Genomic DNA, 17399 nt, shown 5'->3' with positions numbered 1-17399 from the left:
CACAAACTACTGTCTGGCGGGCCTCAAATAGCCCCCGGGCCACATATTTGAGACCCCTGGTCTAAAAGGACTTACATAACTGATGAATGTATACTAATCAGCTCTTGTGTCTTTTGTCGTTCCTTTTACTATTGTGCCATATGATTTCCTTCGATTATGATCCCAAATGATGACATTTGGTATCAAGAGGGGGAGTTTGTTATGAGTGACAGTGACAGAGTGTGTGTGGGTTCCAGAAAGACCATCATCCCAGACCTGAGAAGAAGATGGAAACATTGCAAAGGAAGATGGGATGGTGAGCCTGATACAAAACTACAAAGAACTGCAAGAGTTCAAGTTTCTGTATCAGTAAGAAACCACAGATGTGGAAAACATTCTAAATGTGGACTTGTTTGTTCAGATAGAAAAAAGGAAGAAGGGGGACTATAACCAGTTCTCCATACAAGAAAGAGGAAGCAGGCTAGCTGAAGCCAAATCTCTGGCGGATGGAACAAACTGTACATGTGAAAGGAAGCATTCCTGCATGGCAGCAGACTGTATCTCCCCAGGAAACCAGAATCTCTGACCCCTGCTTGCCCACAAGGGAGTTCTATGGCTATAAGAAGGATGGCCCAGAAAGAGACAGGTGGGCTTCAGAACAGTGCTTGAACAACTCCCATCACCTTTTCTGAGGACTGATCACCCCCAGAGAAGGGCCTTTGGGATGAGTAACTTATGTGAATGGGAAGTATGAATGAGGAAGTATGATAACTTTTGTCTTATATCCTATGTCTTATGTCTCATCAGTAAATATTACATGAATAGTGCTTAACCCAAAATTATTGGTGTATGGTCTTCTTGTCAGTAGTCTGGCTGGGCCATCTCTCTCCTCTCATGGACCCTCTCCCCAGGATATTGTTGTTGTTTAGTCGTTTAGTCGTGTCCGACTCTTCATGACCCCATGGACCAGAGCACGCCAGGCCCTCCTGTCTTCCACTGCCTCCCAGAGTTGGGTCAAATTCATGTTGGTAGCTTCGGTGACACTGTCCAACTATCTCATCCTCTATCGTCCCCTTCTCCTCCTGCCCTCACACTTTCCCAGCATCAGGGTCTTTTCCAGGAAGTCTTCTCGTCTCATGAGATGGCCAAAGTATTGAAGCCTCAGCTTCAGGCTATAAAGAACAGTTAACCATTTGGGGTAACAGCACCATCTCTCAAGGTAATTGGTTCCACTGTTGTACTGCTTTAACAGTTAAGAAGTTTTTCCTGATATAAAACTGAAATCTGGCTTCCTGTAACTTGAGCCCATTGTTGTGTGTCCTGCACTCTGGGATGATATGTTGAAATAAAATTCGTCTTTCAGTCTTATCGGCCTGTGTACATGGGGTTTGATAGGTGGAGCCACCTAACTATCCCTCACCTCAGGTAGCAAAATGTTGTGGTCTGGCTCTGTCCCAAGTCTGCAGCAGAAGGCAAACACGCCCCACCTCATGGATGGTTCTTCTTTCTGTTGCTCTTCTTGACAGATCCCACAAAAATGGGAAGTACAGTACAGTACTTCCTAGATCTGTTGTATATTTGATCCACTCATCCACAAAAGTGGGTGTTCTAGTTCTACTATAGGAATTGATATCCACATAAATTCATGACATGTGGAGGAGGTTTTTATAAAAGAAGGTCCACACTTTAAAACAGACCACTTTTAGCAATTGTGAGAAAGAATAATTCTTAGGTTGGAGTGTGAGTTTCAAGCAAAATTCTCAGATTTGTTGTACTTTGTTTTGGGGAAAGTAAGCTTGCCAGCTGTTTGGAAATAAACAGGCTGGCTAAGTGTTTATTGTGGTTTTGCTTTTAGACCAATTACCACTAAGTGTGAGACAAATTTGTCAATTCTCTTAAGCAGTCATACTTTTTTTGTTAATCTTTTTTGTTTACTTAGTGACAGGCTTCCCTGTAATTTAGCAAGATTATTTTTATTGTTATTTGTTGTAATGAGACAAGTTGTAATCGATGACATTTCTAATAGTTGTTATTGGAAGGTAGGACGTTGTACTGAAATTTTAAAAAATTATATTCCCCAGACGATTAAGGGTTTTAAAAGTTAAAACCAACAGCTTAACGTGGGTTCAGGAGCTGACTGACAAACCTAGTTCTACTCACAGCCTATGGTCTCCCTCCAGGATCTACTCTAAAGTATTCCATCTATAGATCCCACCTAAATACCAGAATAAGTTTCTATATTTGTTTTATTTTTAATTTATGTGTTAAGCAGCTTGGAAAAATAAAACAACCTCCCTCTTTATTCTTTTTCTTTTTACAACCAAAAGCAGCTAGACTATTTATAATCCTCGGATTTCGACCAGGTAAGTCAAATATATGTATTTCAAGACTTTGCAGTCCTGGCCCATTCAGTTGTCTGCTCAGTTTGCAGTCTTTTTCCTTTGAAAGTTAACAGGGCTCTGCTGAATGGCTGTAAGCTCCTAGAGCTGGCACCAGGATTAACCACAGAAATATATGTATCATGTTCACATTTTTTTTTCCTTTTGACTTAGACTAGATTTAATAATACAGTACTTACTGCTTAATTTTATGAGGAACCAATAATATCTAGCTCCTTCTAAAAAGATGGGCTAACAAAAAAAAACAGTTCATTTTCTTATTTTTATGATGACATGCAAGTGAATATATCTTCTATGTGAAGTTCTTTAAACTGTTTGCTGCTGTGTTAATGTAATCTGCATATGTTTTAAAAGATCTTTCTCCTTACCCCCCTCTTTTTTTAATCAGTACTGAGTGATTCATATCATGCCCCATTTATCATGCTCTGTATTTGCTGTGAACATACCGGAGCGGGGAATTATGATAGGGTCAAAGGCAATGAAGATGTTGAACACTAATCCAACAGGTGTTCCCACTCCCTGTGTCTTTTGTATACACATATTCAAATCACCTAAGGCCAGACAAGGTAGGGACTGATAATAACTCACTGCTGATTTCCCTAGCAAATATAACCCACAGTTGCTGGATCAGGCTCCAACTATACACCAAAAAAAGGTGTTTGCAAGCGACAAGATGCTTTCATGGAGCCCTTTAGCACTACATTTCAACTTGCAGTTGAAAATCTCTGCTCTTCTTTTAGGTAAGAACATGAAACTTTACTGTGGTTTTCTGTGTGACGGCTCTTTCTGCAATACTTCATTGGATACTTCCCACTGTTCTACCTTGACTAACTCTGCAATTGTAAAATTGTCAGTTTCCAAATGGTATGGAACTCTATTTTAATCTAAAATATATTACAGAAATCTGTCTCCATTCAATAACTGCAGCTGAAATCTTGCTGTTATGCTTGTCACTGGCTATGACACCACCTTGGTATCTTACTTAGGGAGCCTGCAGTTTTGTACCCACATAACTGGATGTGAACCTCACTAATCTGAGAGTAGAAATCTATAAGATTGTGCTAGATTCATTTATGTATTTAATGTGCAATCTGCCTGGAAAAATAGAAAAGTAGTGTGAAAATAGAATGTAATGAACATTCTTGCTGCCTTATTGCAAGTATTCAAATAATGCAGTTGCTCTTCAGGGCAACATACACAGTAACACAATATAATAACTCTATACTTACATTTATTTCTTGCATACATAAAAGAAGAGTTAGCATGAAACCACCACAAGGGCATTGCCACCAAAATTCTGACTTTTCACCCTTCTGCTCATAAAGCATCGCTTATCTTTCTACTTTGTGTGATAGTTCTTGTAGTGTAATTTTAATGTGTTCTGTTTTTTATGGATATAATTACTGCCATACACCCAGCTCCATAAATACTGTATACACTTCTCTCTGATTAACAGATCAGTAAGCAATTTCTGAAGGCATTTTGTTAGAATCAGTTAGTTTGAGATTCTATGTGTGTGTGTGTGCGTGTGTGTGTTGTACCTTCAAGTCAGAACTAACTTATAGCAAGCCTAGTAAGGCTTTCAAGGTAAGTGAGATATATAAGTAGTGGTATTATCAGTTCCACCCCACCAATGAATTTCCATGGGTTGTTTGTCTGTTTGTTTGTCTTAAAAATATCCTTTAAAAAGGACCCAAGGTGGGGATTCGAACTTGTTCTCCACTACACTCCTCTGGGAATCTACTGTACAGACATTCAATAGGTCTGCAATATAAATGTTCTCTATACTCAGGAAAGGCTTAACATTTAATTTCTCTTCCCCGTTAACAACATTCATTCATACTTAAACAACAAAGAGGGTTCATAAACATGTTTGGTCTCCATAGGAAACATGTCTTGTATAACCCTCAATTTTTTTTTGCTGTTGTTTTTGAAAAAGGGTGATCATGCTGCATCTGCCTTCTGAGCAATAAAATGGAAGTTGAAGACAAAAACACTACAAGGGCTCAAATCAAAAACACTTTCTTTCCAGTTTCATGGCTTAAATGACATGCATGTATGTTAGTAAAGCGAAGACCAGATTGTCAGCCTTGACTTCATTGGCTCGGAATGGCTAATAGGCTACACCACAGTCCACAGGGAACATTGCCACTGGAAGTGAGAGGATTGATGGCTTTGCACAACCATAAGATCCAGCAAGTTTTGGGGTAGTAGTCTAACCTGAGACAGCCTGGATCTCTGGCACCTGCCTTTGGGGTACTCTATTCTTTTTCCTTATCTAGAGGAGAAGGGAGCAGTTGCCAAGAGGGAAGGGCAAGAGTGCCACACCAATATTTGCTTAGGTGGTACACATGCCTGTCCTTTCATCCATGAGGCTGGATTCACAATGTAGCGGGGGGGGGGACGAGGCCTCTCCTTATATTACATTATTTAGTTCATTAAAATATTTCTGCATTACATTTTAGGCAGAATCTGAGAAAGGCATTTCCCAGAAAAAAATGTTAAAACAAAATATAAACCACAATTAATTAGAACATACAAGCAGAAATAGAGCAATACATTGCAACTAGAGTAGCCCCATTGAATCTGTGCAGGTATGGCCAATTCCTCTGTAAGTTACATTGATTTAATGAGCTTTTTGTGATTAGCTGTGGCACTTTAAAAATTAAATGTTATGTTTAAATGTGAGTTTTTGTGGACAAATCCACTTCCTCAGACACTCTCTTCACTTGATCTTCACCCTTGCAATGTATACTTGTATATACAGTAAACCTGCCACTACAAATTTCATTCCATGTGCCTGATGACATGTATTATGATCCACAAAAGCTCATATAATGCCTTTAAGTTTTGTTTGCTTACTGAGGAATCTATTGGTGGGCCTTGACAACTCAGTTTCACAAAACGACTTCTTATTTACAGTTTTATAATAGAAGCTGCATATAGAACTGCAAAATTCAGGTGTCTCTTTAAAATCAAATTAATACAAAACTTCAAGATACCTTCCTCAACTGGATTGGGAGTCCAATGCATAAAAGAATCGACTCCACATGTGGAATCCTCAAAATCCTAAAATGAAATATGAATTCAATTGTATGCAATTCATGAATTCACTATGTGTATTCACCCCTCCAACACAAAGATGTAGGAATTATATCTAAACCAAGTTGCTAAGAGGCTTAGCAGTTTAAGTGGCAACAAAGCAGCTCCAGCCTCTTCGGTTGTCCTGCTTTTTCTGATTCAAATCTCTTACTCACAGCCCCAGTCTTTCTTAGTCTCATCCCTCTGGGCTAAACCAATATTTCATAGAGGTTATAATCACACTGAGAAAAATCTGCTAGTCTTTAAGGCACCACAATACTTTTTATTTTGATTATATTTTCAGACTGAATGGTCTTTCAGTCTTTTTGCTTACAGCTTACACATACAGCAGCCCTCCCACACCTTGCATTAGAGAACAATAAGAAGGACTTCGCCAAGCTGTGTGATCCAACAAGGCTACTGGAAGGAAAGACTATCTCTGACAACTCTACACCTAGAAAATGCTGGGAAGGGTCACTATATATAGTCCCCTTCACGGATTGCTGCCTTGTTGTGGCGAAGGGGCTTGAGCTATAGGCTATGTTGTGCAGGGACAGCCAAGATGGACAGATCATAGTGGAGAATTCTGACTAAACGCGATCCACCTGGAGCAGGAACTGGCAAGCCACTCCAGTATCTTTGCCAAGAAACCTCCGTGAACAGAAACAAATGGCTAAAAGATATGGTGCCAGAAGATGAGCCCCTCAGGTAGAAAGGCGTCCAACATGCTACTGAGGAAGAGTGGAGGACAAGGACAAGTAGCTCCAGAGCTAATGAAGTGGTTGGACTGAATGAATCCCAAACCAGAATTAAGACTGCCACAAGAAATATCAACAACCTCAGATATGCAGATGATACCACTCTGATGGCAGAAAGTGAGGAGGAATTAAAGATTCTCTTAATGAGGGTGAAAGAGGAGAGCACAAAAAATGGTCTGAAGCTCAACATAAAAAAACTGAGATCACGGCCACTGGTCCCATCACCTCCTGGGAAATAGAAGGGGAAGATATGGAGGCATATGAAGGATTTTACTTTCTTGGGCTCCATGATCACTGCAGATGGTGACAGCAGCCACAAAATTAAAAGACGCCTGCTTCTTGGGAGGAAAGTGATGACAAACCTTGACAGCTTCTTAAAAAGCAGAGACATCACCTTGCCGACAAAAGTCCGAATAGTCAAAGCTATGGTTTTTCCAGTAGCGATGTATGGAAGTGAGAGCTGGACCATAATGAAGGCTGACCACCAAAGAATTGATGCTTTTGAATTGTGGTGCTGGAGGAGACTCTTGAGAGTCCCCTGGACTGCAAAGAGAACAGACCTATCCATTCTGAAGGAAATCAACCCTGAGTGCTCACTGGAAGGACAGATCCTGAAGATGAGGCTCTAATACTTTGGCCAACTCATGAGAAGAGAAGACTCCCTGGAAAAGACCCTGATGTTAGGAAAGTGTGAGGGCAAGAGGAGAAGGAGACAACAGAGGATGAGATGGTTGGACAGTGTCATCGAAGCGACCAACATGAATTTAACCCAACTCCAGGAGGCAGTGGAAGACAGGAGGGCCTGGCGTGCTCTGGTCTATGGGGTCACGAAGAGTCGGACACGACTTAACAACTAAACAACAACAAGAACCACAACAACAACAACCACACACACACACACACACACACACACACACACACACACACACATATATATATATATGTTTTCTTCCTTTAATCTATATAGATGTAAGGAAAGTTCTTTAAATGTATATAATATAAAGAACTTTCGTTACATATTAGGGTACTACCCTTGCATAAAACCAGATGTATATAAACGAGGAACATTTTCCCATAGTGATCTTAGTTTATGCATAAAACTCAAAATATGATGTCACTGGTTTTATTTAAACAAACAAACAAAAAGGCTGCAGAATGTTTCCAGTCAACAAGGGCAATGTTGTGCTTACTAATACTTAAAGACGGATATAGAAGCAAAATGCAGCCTGAGTTTCACTTGGAGGTCACTTTGGCAAAAAACGAGCCTGTTTATATCCAACACATAGAAACTGATCTCAAGGGCATAATTGGGATTATGAAAGTTTATGGCTTGCTTAGGAATCTATATAGCTATTTTTTAACTTTCAGATCCTTACTGGTCTTTAAATTAGATTTTTAAATTAAATTAGATTTGGAGATTGAAATTTGATCTGTGGATTTAGATTGTGCTCAAAAGGTTTTCTCCAGAGACTTTCACTGTCACATCTTAACAATCTTTTCAACAATGCTGTAAGGTTTAGGTCTTTATAACTTCATATTACCAATAGATTGGGAGTTGCTGAAGCAGACAAATGGTGATTTGATAAAGGCTATATTCAGTTTAAGAATACATGGCTAGGCTGAGATTTCACATATGCACCGTGATCTCATCATTTATGCTCTAATGCTGCACTTTATTAAAAAATGAAATGAAACGAGATAGTGAGCAATGAGACATATTGATCTGTGGAGATACCAACATCATTCACCAGCCCTTATCAGACTTCCCAGTCCCCCTAAATGTAGCTGCAGTTTTCGGAGTAGTTGAGATATATGGATTTTCCCCAGCAATGACATATCAATACAAGGTTGTGAAGCATCCCTCTTATGATCTCAGGTATTTCAAACAAGCTTGGTCTTGAATTGGTTAAGTCACATCCATTAGCTTTACAACAGACTTGGCCTTACTGGAATTTAACACGTTCTGAACTGTTTTGCTCAAATGGATCAACATTTTTTGTTTCTCCTTGGTGGTCTAGCTATGGTGGGTTTCAGGATGAGATGTGGTCCTTCATATTTAAATCATAATACCTCTGTTTATAAAGAAGATGCACATTGGGTAGAGGAACACTTGTGGAACACCACACAAGCAATGGGTGTTTCCACATTGACATCATTACCTAGACCTTGAAGGAATGTTGCTGGAAAGCGAAAGCTACTATCTCTGTAATAGTAATATATGGGTGTTTTACCAGTCCATCCAACTCTCATTTTTTATACAGTAGTAGGAAACATCTTTAAGACTGATTGCCATCTCATTCTTATCTGATCTCTCTTAATCTGATGCTGTTGATCTCATCTTTTCCAATGTCTGACAATGTCAGTGGCCAATATGATAGCCCTCCAAGAGGTGAATTTACTATATCAAAGACAAAAACCCAGCAAGAAAGTGCAGCTGTTCGGCAAGCTTTGCCAAGAGGGCAGACCATTTGAAAATACAATACTATATAACCTTATATTTGAACAGGTACCCACTTCATCTCTTGGCTGCCTAACCGCTGACATTTCAAAAACATAATTCTAGTAGTCCATCATGAAGACTGGAATATTAAGAACTTTTAGCATACATTAAGGAATTGCTCTCAATACAAACATTAACATATAGGCCACATTTTCCCACTTTTGCTTTAATATGATTTTAGCATGGGTTGAACACAATGAAGAGGGAGTTCGGATAACAGAGGTAACAAGAAGCGCTTGCATGCCAAGCTTCTGTGTTTTCAAATATCAGCAGGCATGGAGTGATATATTCAAAAAACCCAAGCTGATTTCAGAGGTAAATGCCCACAACTTCAATACAAATATAATGGAATAATTATAGCTACAGTCCTGCTCACAGCTTGCACATAAAGGCAATGAAATATAAGTAGCCACATTGAGGACAACTTGCTTTATTTATTCATGCATTTATGGCTGGAATCCTACTGTAAATTTACATCAGTGTAAGTGTAATTTTGTAAATGGCACCAGCAATTAGGTGCCGATTAACAAATTGCTGCTTGCATTCCTAGTTAGCAACAGTCATAAGGCCATAAGATCATATTCCAAAATCTAGGGTTGCCAAAATGGCAGCATTCCATGCCCTGAGATTTCAGTTCCAAAGCCCAACACCTTAGAGGTGAGCAAGAAGAAATAATTTGTATCATATTGCATTATCAGATAGATAGAACTATTTTCGTTATTCCATAAATGAACCAATTTAACTACTTCCATTCTAGACCTTGTGGATTCTCTAACATTAGCAGTGTATCTTCCATCACGTGGTGGCTTTGAATTACACATATCTTATAAAAGGGCCAGATCCTACTTCAGTTTGTCAATCAGGAGGTGCTGGAGGGAAAATTATTTTGGCAGGTTTGAATTTTAATTTTAAGGGCCAGAGCCTTTAGGAGATTCTTAGAACATCAGATGAATGTGACTTAAATAAAGTTATATTAATACTGGCAGTGCTGGTGGTTATTAGCTCACTTCCTAGCAGAGATCTTGAAGTGGTCTCTGAGATGCTTCTCTGAGCAAATTTTAAATGCCACCAACATTCTGATTAATATATGAAAAATAAGCTCAAAGCAGCTTTGCACAAAACCCTCCCTACTTCCTACTTCCTTCTGTTGTTGCAGATGGTTTACAATCATGGCTATATCTGAATAAATCATCAGGCCATATTCAAAGAGAACAACCTGTCCTCCCCTGCAGGCAGTTCCACTCTTGCTGACAGTCAAAACAAAAGAGTTCCTTTTCAAATGTTCTTTGCTTGGATGTATTCCATAGCTGTAACCAGGATGGTTTTAAAAGACAGGAGAATAGTAGGAGGACGGTTGCTATATTAGTTAGACCGCCAAAGAGGCACTCCTGCCTCTGCTACACAAGAAATGAGCATATGCACAGCCATACAGTCTTATCTGAAATACCTCTGTGGTTGAAAGTATGCAGCTGTACTCTTGCTCTGTGTTTTAAATTTTTCTACAGATACAGAAATTATAATACAAAGACAGAATTTACAATGTATTCGCGAAGGCTTTCACAGCTGGGATCTAATGATTGTTGTGGGTTTTTCGGGCTCTTTGGCGTGTTCTGAAGGTTGTTCTTAATGACGTTTTGCCAGTCTCTGTGGCCGGCATCTTCAGAGGACTATAGTTCCTACTCCAGTCCTCTGAAGATGCCGGCCACAGAGACTGGCAAAACGTCAGGAAGAACAACCTTCAGAACACGGCCAAAGAGCCCGTAAAAGCCACAACAACCAAGAGAATTTACAACCTCAATGAATCTAAACGTTCTGTTATCATCTGAAAAACAGGTAAAGGTAAAGGTTCCCCTTGACATTTTAGTCAGTTGTGTTCGACTCTAGGGGGCAGTACTCATCCCCGTTTCCAAGCCGTAGAGCCAGCGTTTGTCCGAAGACAGTTTCTGTTGTCATGTGGCCAGCATGGCTATACATGGAACGCTGTTTACCTTCCCACCGAGGCGGTACCTATTTATTTACTCGCATTTACATGCTTTCGAACTGCTATGTTGGCGAGGAGCTGGGAGAAAGTGACGGGAGCTCATTCCATTGCTTGGATTCAATCTTACGACTGCTGATCTTCTGACCCTACAGCACACAAAGGTTTCTGCTGTAAAGATTGAAATCCCTGGCTAATGACACAATCCACCTTATGGACACAAAACTGCTATTATTAATATGCTTTGAAACTAGTTGTGCATATTCCCAGAAAATCTTTAAGATGTTACATATTACAAACAGTAGCTAAAGTAACCATTGTTCTCTGCCTGTATGCATTTCAAATTTTAATCGTTCTTTACTTTGTTCCTTTTACAGGTATTTCTTCTGCATTAAAGCTGACAGTTCCGTCACATACACTCCATGGCACTGAAGGGCAGCCACTCAATCTCCCAGTTGACTATAATTTCAATATTACAGTTTCTGACATCCAGATAATATGGCTGTTTGAGAAGCCACCAACTATCCACATATTTCTGCTGAGTGCTGTGAATCAGTCCATTGTCCCAGACTTAGAATACATGCACAGATTTACACTTTCGCCTCCCAGTGCATCCTTGCTGATAAAACATTTGAACAGAAGTGATGAAGGCACTTACATTGTCAAAATCAATGTCCATGGAAATCGGACAATATCAGCAAGTGGAAGGATTCGAGTTACTGTTGATGGTAAGTGACATGAAATACAAATATACATACATATATACATATATGCATGTATACATATACATATACATATACTGTACATATACATATACATATACATATATATATATGTGTGTGTGTGTATATATATATATATATATATATATATATATATATATATATATATATATATATATATATATATATATATATATATATATATACATATACACACACACATATATACACACACATATATATACACATATACATACATATATATACATATATACATATATACATATGCATATGCATATACAGTGGTGCCTCGCTTAGCGAATGCTTCGTTTAACGATGAATTCGCATAGCGAGGGGGTTTCTGGGGGAAACTACTGCCTCGTATAGCGAGGCAGTCTATGGAGGAAACTCGCATAGCGATGTTTCCCCCATAGGCCCCCGGCGGGCACTTCGGAGCGGCCGCGGGGAGACCTCTCCCGCGGCTGCTCCGAAGCGCCTGCCCTGAGAATGCCGGCTGGCTGGCCGGCGCTTTGAAGCAGCCGCGGGAGAGGTCTCCCCGCAGCCGCTCTGAATCGCCGGCCAGCCTGCAGGCATTCTCCGGGCGGGCGCTTTGGAGCGGCTGCGGGGAGACCTCTCCCGCGGCTGCTCCGAAGCGCCTGCCCCGAGAATGCCGGCTGGCTGGCCGGCGCTTCGGAGCAGCCGCGGGAGAGGTCTCCCCGCAGCCGCTCTGAATCGCCGGCCAGCCTGCAGGCATTCTCCGGGCGGGCGCTTTGGAGCGGCTGCGGGGAGACCTCTCCCGCGGCTGCTCCGAAGCGCCTGCCCTGAGAATGCCGGCTGGCTGGCCGGCGCTTTGAAGCAGCCGCGGGAGAGGTCTCCCCGCAGCCGCTCTGAATCGCCGGTCAGCCTGCAGGCATTCTCCGGGCGGGCGCTTTGGAGCGGCTGCGGGGAGACCTCTCCCGCGGCTGCTCCGAAGCGCCTGCCCTGAGAATGCCGGCTGGCTGGCCGGCGCTTTGAAGCAGCCGCGGGAGAGGTCTCCCCGCAGCCGCTCTGAATCGCCGGCCAGCCTGCAGGCATTCTCCGGGCGGGCGCTTTGGAGCGGCTGCGGGGAGGCCTCTCCCGCGGCTGCTCCGAAGCGCCTGCCCCGAGAATGCCGGCCGGCTGGCCGGCGCTTCGGAGGGGCCGCGGGGAGGCCTCTCCCCGCGGCTCCTCCGAAGCGTCAGCCAGCCCCAGCTGGTAGCCTGCCCGGGCCGCCTACCCGAGCCGTTCTCGGACGCCTGGACGTCCGAGAACGGCTGGGGTAGGCGGCCCGGGCAGGCTACCAGCAGCGGGGACAGAGGGGGGGGGTATCTGGAAGGTTTCCAGGTGAAAGCCTGGAAACCTTCCGGACACCCCCCCACCCTGCAGCCGCCGCTTGAAGCCTGCCCAGGCTGCCTACCCGAGCTGTTCTCGGACGCCTGGACCTCCGAGAACGGCTGGGGTAGGCGGCCCGGGCAGGCTACCAGCAGCGGGGACAGAGGGGGGGGGTATCCGGAAGGTTTCCAGGTGAAAGCCTAGAAACCTTCCGGACACCCCCCCACCCTGCAGCCGCCGCTTGAAGCCTGCCCGGGCTGCCTACCCGAGCTGTTCTCGGACGCCTGGACGTCCGAGAACGGCTGGGGTAGGCGGCCCGGGCAGGCTACCAGCAGCGGGGACAGAGGGGGGGGGTATCCGGAAGGTTTCCAGGTGAAAGCCTGGAAACCTTCCGGACACCCCCCCACCCTGCAGCCGCCGCTTGAAGCCTGCCCAGGCTGCCTACCCGAGCTGTTCTCGGACGCCTGGACGTCCGAGAACGGCTGGGGTAGGCGGCCCGGGCAGGCTACCAGCAGCGGGGACAGAGGGGGGGGGTATCCGGAAGGTTTCCAGGTGAAAGCCTGGAAACCTTCCGGACACCCCCCCACCCTGCAGCCGCCGCTTGAAGCCTGCCCGGGCCGCCTACCCGAGCCGTTCTCGGACGCCTGGACGTCCGAGAATGGCTGGGGAAAGCAGCGCGGGGAGGCTTCAAGCGGCGGCTGCAGGGTGGGGGGGTGTCCGCTCCCAGCGACCCCCCACGGCTTGGATCCAAGCTGTGGGGGCAGGCTGAGAGGGTGGTGGGATTGGGATGCCTTTCAGGCATCCCGGGTTTGGATCCCACCCGCCGCCGGTTACCCTAACCGGCGGCGGGTGGGATCCAAGCCCGGGATGCCTGAAAGGCATTCCAATCCCACCACCCTCCCCCCGCGGCTTGGATCCGAGCCACGGCGGCTACCCCAGCCATGGCCGGACTCTAGGGAGTCAAGCCATGGCTGAGTTAGCCGCCGTGGGTCAGATCCAAGCCACGGGGGGAGGGAAAAAACCGGATAATCCATTCCTATTGGAACGGATTAACCGGTTTCCAATGCATTCCTATGGGAAATGGTGCTTCACATAACGATGTTTTCACATAACGATGTTTTGTTTGGAACCAATTAACATCGTTATGTGAGGCACCACTGTACATATACGTACATACATACATACACACACACACAGAAGGTAACCTGATATAATTCAGAAGACATGTGACTGGGATCTCTTAGGGGTTTAAATCACAGCCATTAAACTGGAATGTGCAGTTTAAATCAGGACCGGTGAAGGGAATTAGTTCTTTTTCTTTTTGCATAGTTTTCCTAATTAGGATCAAACTCCCTCTCCCCACATAACAGCTGTAATCTTTGTATACAGTGGGGTCTTGACTTGAGAACTTAATCCGTATTGGAAGGTGGTTCTCAAGTCAAAAAGTCTGTAGGTCAAGTCTCCATTGACCTACAGTGCATTGAAAACCGATTAATCCCGTAACAGGCTGTTTTTGTTCCATTTTGGTTTTTTTCTGGTCTGTAAGTCAATTCTCAGGCTGCAAGTCAAACCTAAATTTTGCAGCCAGAGAAGTCTGTAACTCAAAAAGTCTGTAAGTCAAGCCGTCTGTAAGTCAAGGGTCCACTGTAGTTGGGATGGCTTGCAGAAGGGGAAATGAGATGGGTTTTTGTATCCATCTATATACATAATCCAAACATACTGTTTGGTTTTGTTCTAGCATCTAGACAGCTTCCTTATTTTTCTGTGTCTTTCCGAAATTTTCATTTCCTACTGATACACATTGTGATCAGAATCTGTTAGGGATTACCGTGTTTCCCTGAAAATAAGACATAGTATTGTATTATTTTTTGCTCCATAAAACACATTAGGGCTTATTTTCAGGGGATGTTTTATTTTTTTTTTAAAATTTACAGTGGTACCTCAGTTTACAAATTGAATGCGTTTTCCGGTATTGCGAAACATTCTTAAACCAAAACATGATTTCCCATAGGAACACATTGAAAACCAATTAATCCATTCTGGAGGTCAGAAAAAAGTAAACAAAAAACAAAAAACACACAGAACACACAGTAAAAGACATGCGAATGATGATGCTCAGTTCCCTACCTTTCCATCGCTTGAGGAATACACCAAAAAGTTCCAAAAAGTCCCAAAACCTCTGCAAAATATTTCCAGAATGGCTCCAAAACTCGATGCAAAAACCACTCCAACACATCCAACACCTCCACACTCAAGGCCACATGCTACCCACAGACTCCAGCATGCATGGGGCAGCACTATAGGGCGAGGTTTCACTTAACTGGGGCATATTTTGGGGGTAGGACTTATATTACGAGCATCCTGAAAAATCATACTAGGGTTTATTTTCAAGTTAGGTCTTATTTTCGGGGAAACAAAGTATTAAATATAGGATGTAACCAGGCATCCAACTAATTCACTGCTACGATTTGTGTAAATTTTGTTCACCATGTAGTAAATCTCAGTAGGATTCTGCCTATGTATTTTTCACCATTTCCCACTCATTCCTTTATCCTCATAGCCCATTCCTCTCATTCCCCTACTCCATCCAACCTCCCCACCCTTATTTCTGTTCTGCAACCCCACATTATGTTTCTACAGGGTTATGGGATGGACAAAAGGAAATGGGGTGGTAGATATTAGCATTTAGCAATGACGATTTTAGCTTGCTGTCATAAACTACTATTTACTGTAATAGTCTATTTACTGTAAGAAAGTACCATCCTTAACTTGGTTTCCTCTCTTTATAGAGGAAGCCATGATAGCACCTTGCCCTGGTGTCATCCCATGAAAACAACACCCATCTCATTATACAGTGGGGTCTCGACTTACGAACTTAATCCGTATTGGAAGGCAGTTCTCAGGTCGAAAAGTTCGTAAGTCGAATCTTCATTTCCCATAGGAATGCATTGAAAACCATTTAATCCATATCTGCTCTTTTTGTCCATAGAAACTAATGGGAAGCTGCTATTCCACTTTCTGCCACTAGAGGGGGGAGTTTTTTCTTTTTTTTCCTTTTAACCTAAGATGACTTAGCTTTTAAAAAAGGGGGGAAAAACGAGTTTGTAACTCGAATCTAACTTCGCAAGTCGAGTCCATATATTCCTATGAGAGCGGTTCGTAAGTCGAAATGTTCGTGTCGAGCCGTTCGTAAGTTGAGACCCCACTGTAAACTATCTGGCATGGTCTGACAATGGAATTGTATGTGTGTGAGAGAGAGAGAGAGAAAGAGAGAGACAGAGACATATAATTGGGGGTAGGGGGTGGAGACCCTCCTTAAAAAATCCAGAAGCCTAGAGGTTGTTGGATATGTTGGAGGTTAAAGACCACCCCACTTTTAAAACCAGTCTTCAAAACCATGCCGCCACCATGTCTTCCAGCCCAGCAGGAAGGTACATGTACCCACCAACAAACTTGGGAGAAACAAAAAGAACAAAAGTTAAACACTTACCCAAGCAGAGCAGATCACAAATCCACCATATACTCCCCTATGGAGAATGGATATGTAACTAGGTCTGATCTGTGTCTACAAAAGACCACCCTTTTCTGTGCAAGGGATATGCATGGAATGAAGCATAAACATTGCTACTGCTATTATACAATTTTGTTATTCTTAATATTGATCACTAGGCAGAACTGTTTGGCATACAGGGAAGAGAATGAGAGGGTCTGTTGGAAAGTATATTGGAAAGTGGTCACCAGAAATACAGTTACAATGAATGGGGAAAGAAATGAGAGAAGGTGGCAAGAAAGGAGAGGAAGACCCATAGCCATATTATACTTTGTATATCTCCACATTCCCCCAAGCAGTGAAACAAAATGGTTTGTTCATGAAAACGAAACAACATTGATGGAAACATACTGACAGTTGGTTCCCTGCCCCTTTTTTACAACGTAAAACAAACTCTGAGAAACACAAAGAAATGAAAAAAGACACAAGTTGTGCATTATTTGCAGAGTTGAAAGTAATTCGTAAATTCCCAAATTATGCAACACTGCAGAGCATGTTATAACATCTATCTGGTTTCCCTCTTGGTTAAACCCTAATGGCCCAAATACAATCAAAGGCTCTGCCAAAGTTGCTATAAAATCTTCATCCAAGCTAGAGTTTTGAGCCATGGCACTTCCTGCCATGGGATATGTTTAAGTCGAATGCAGTGGCAGAGTCAACTCTTTAATAGAATAGATGGTTCCACTTCAGAGTTGCAAGCAGGAGGTGCTGTTTTGAAATGCGTTTGCAGGTAGGATAAAACTCTCGTAAGGCGTTAGAAAGAAACAACCTAGCACACAGAGTTTGGAAATAACTTACTGTAATATGTTACTTTGGGGGGAGATGAGGGCCTAACAATATTATTTTTATAAATGAACATAATAGTCTGTTTGGTTTTTTGTGTAGCAAGTAACATTGTGTTAATTCCAAACATTGGTTGTAGGGTCATTTGGGAGATTTTTGTCGAATTTTTATACTGAACAAAATAAAGAGGGCTTTTAGTTTCAATGCCCCATTGCTCCCACAGGGAATCTACAGGGTCCTCTTGGCCAACTGCAGGCTGATAGGTACATGCATGCAGTACCTACCAGCCCCTGCACATG

The 17399-nt window shown here is 42.9% G+C and overlaps 1 protein-coding gene across 4 annotated transcripts in view; it reads left to right on the top strand.

Annotated features, from left to right (window-relative positions):
* Window positions 1-2979: 2979 nt before the first annotated feature.
* HEPACAM2 (HEPACAM family member 2) overlaps window positions 2980-17399 on the top strand; it is a 42603-nt gene continuing 28183 nt past the window's right edge. For 3 of the 4 annotated variants that reach the window (XR_013537798.1, XM_020785211.3, XM_078378697.1), the window contains exons 1-2: window positions 3040-3118; window positions 11073-11423. Coding sequence is in view for 3 of the 4 variants with exons in the window: in XM_020785211.3 (XP_020640870.3) it covers window positions 3052-3118; window positions 11073-11423 (418 nt within the window). In the remaining variant the exon portion in view is untranslated. Of the gene's footprint in view, window positions 3119-11072; window positions 11424-17399 lie in introns of all 4 variants that reach the window. The other variant, XM_078378698.1, reaches the window with a different exon arrangement.

Source organism: Pogona vitticeps, chromosome 6 (genome assembly GCF_051106095.1).
Source record: "Pogona vitticeps strain Pit_001003342236 chromosome 6, PviZW2.1, whole genome shotgun sequence".
Lineage (NCBI taxonomy): Eukaryota > Metazoa > Chordata > Lepidosauria > Squamata > Agamidae > Pogona > Pogona vitticeps.
This window is presented reverse-complemented; position numbering and strand designations above follow the sequence as displayed.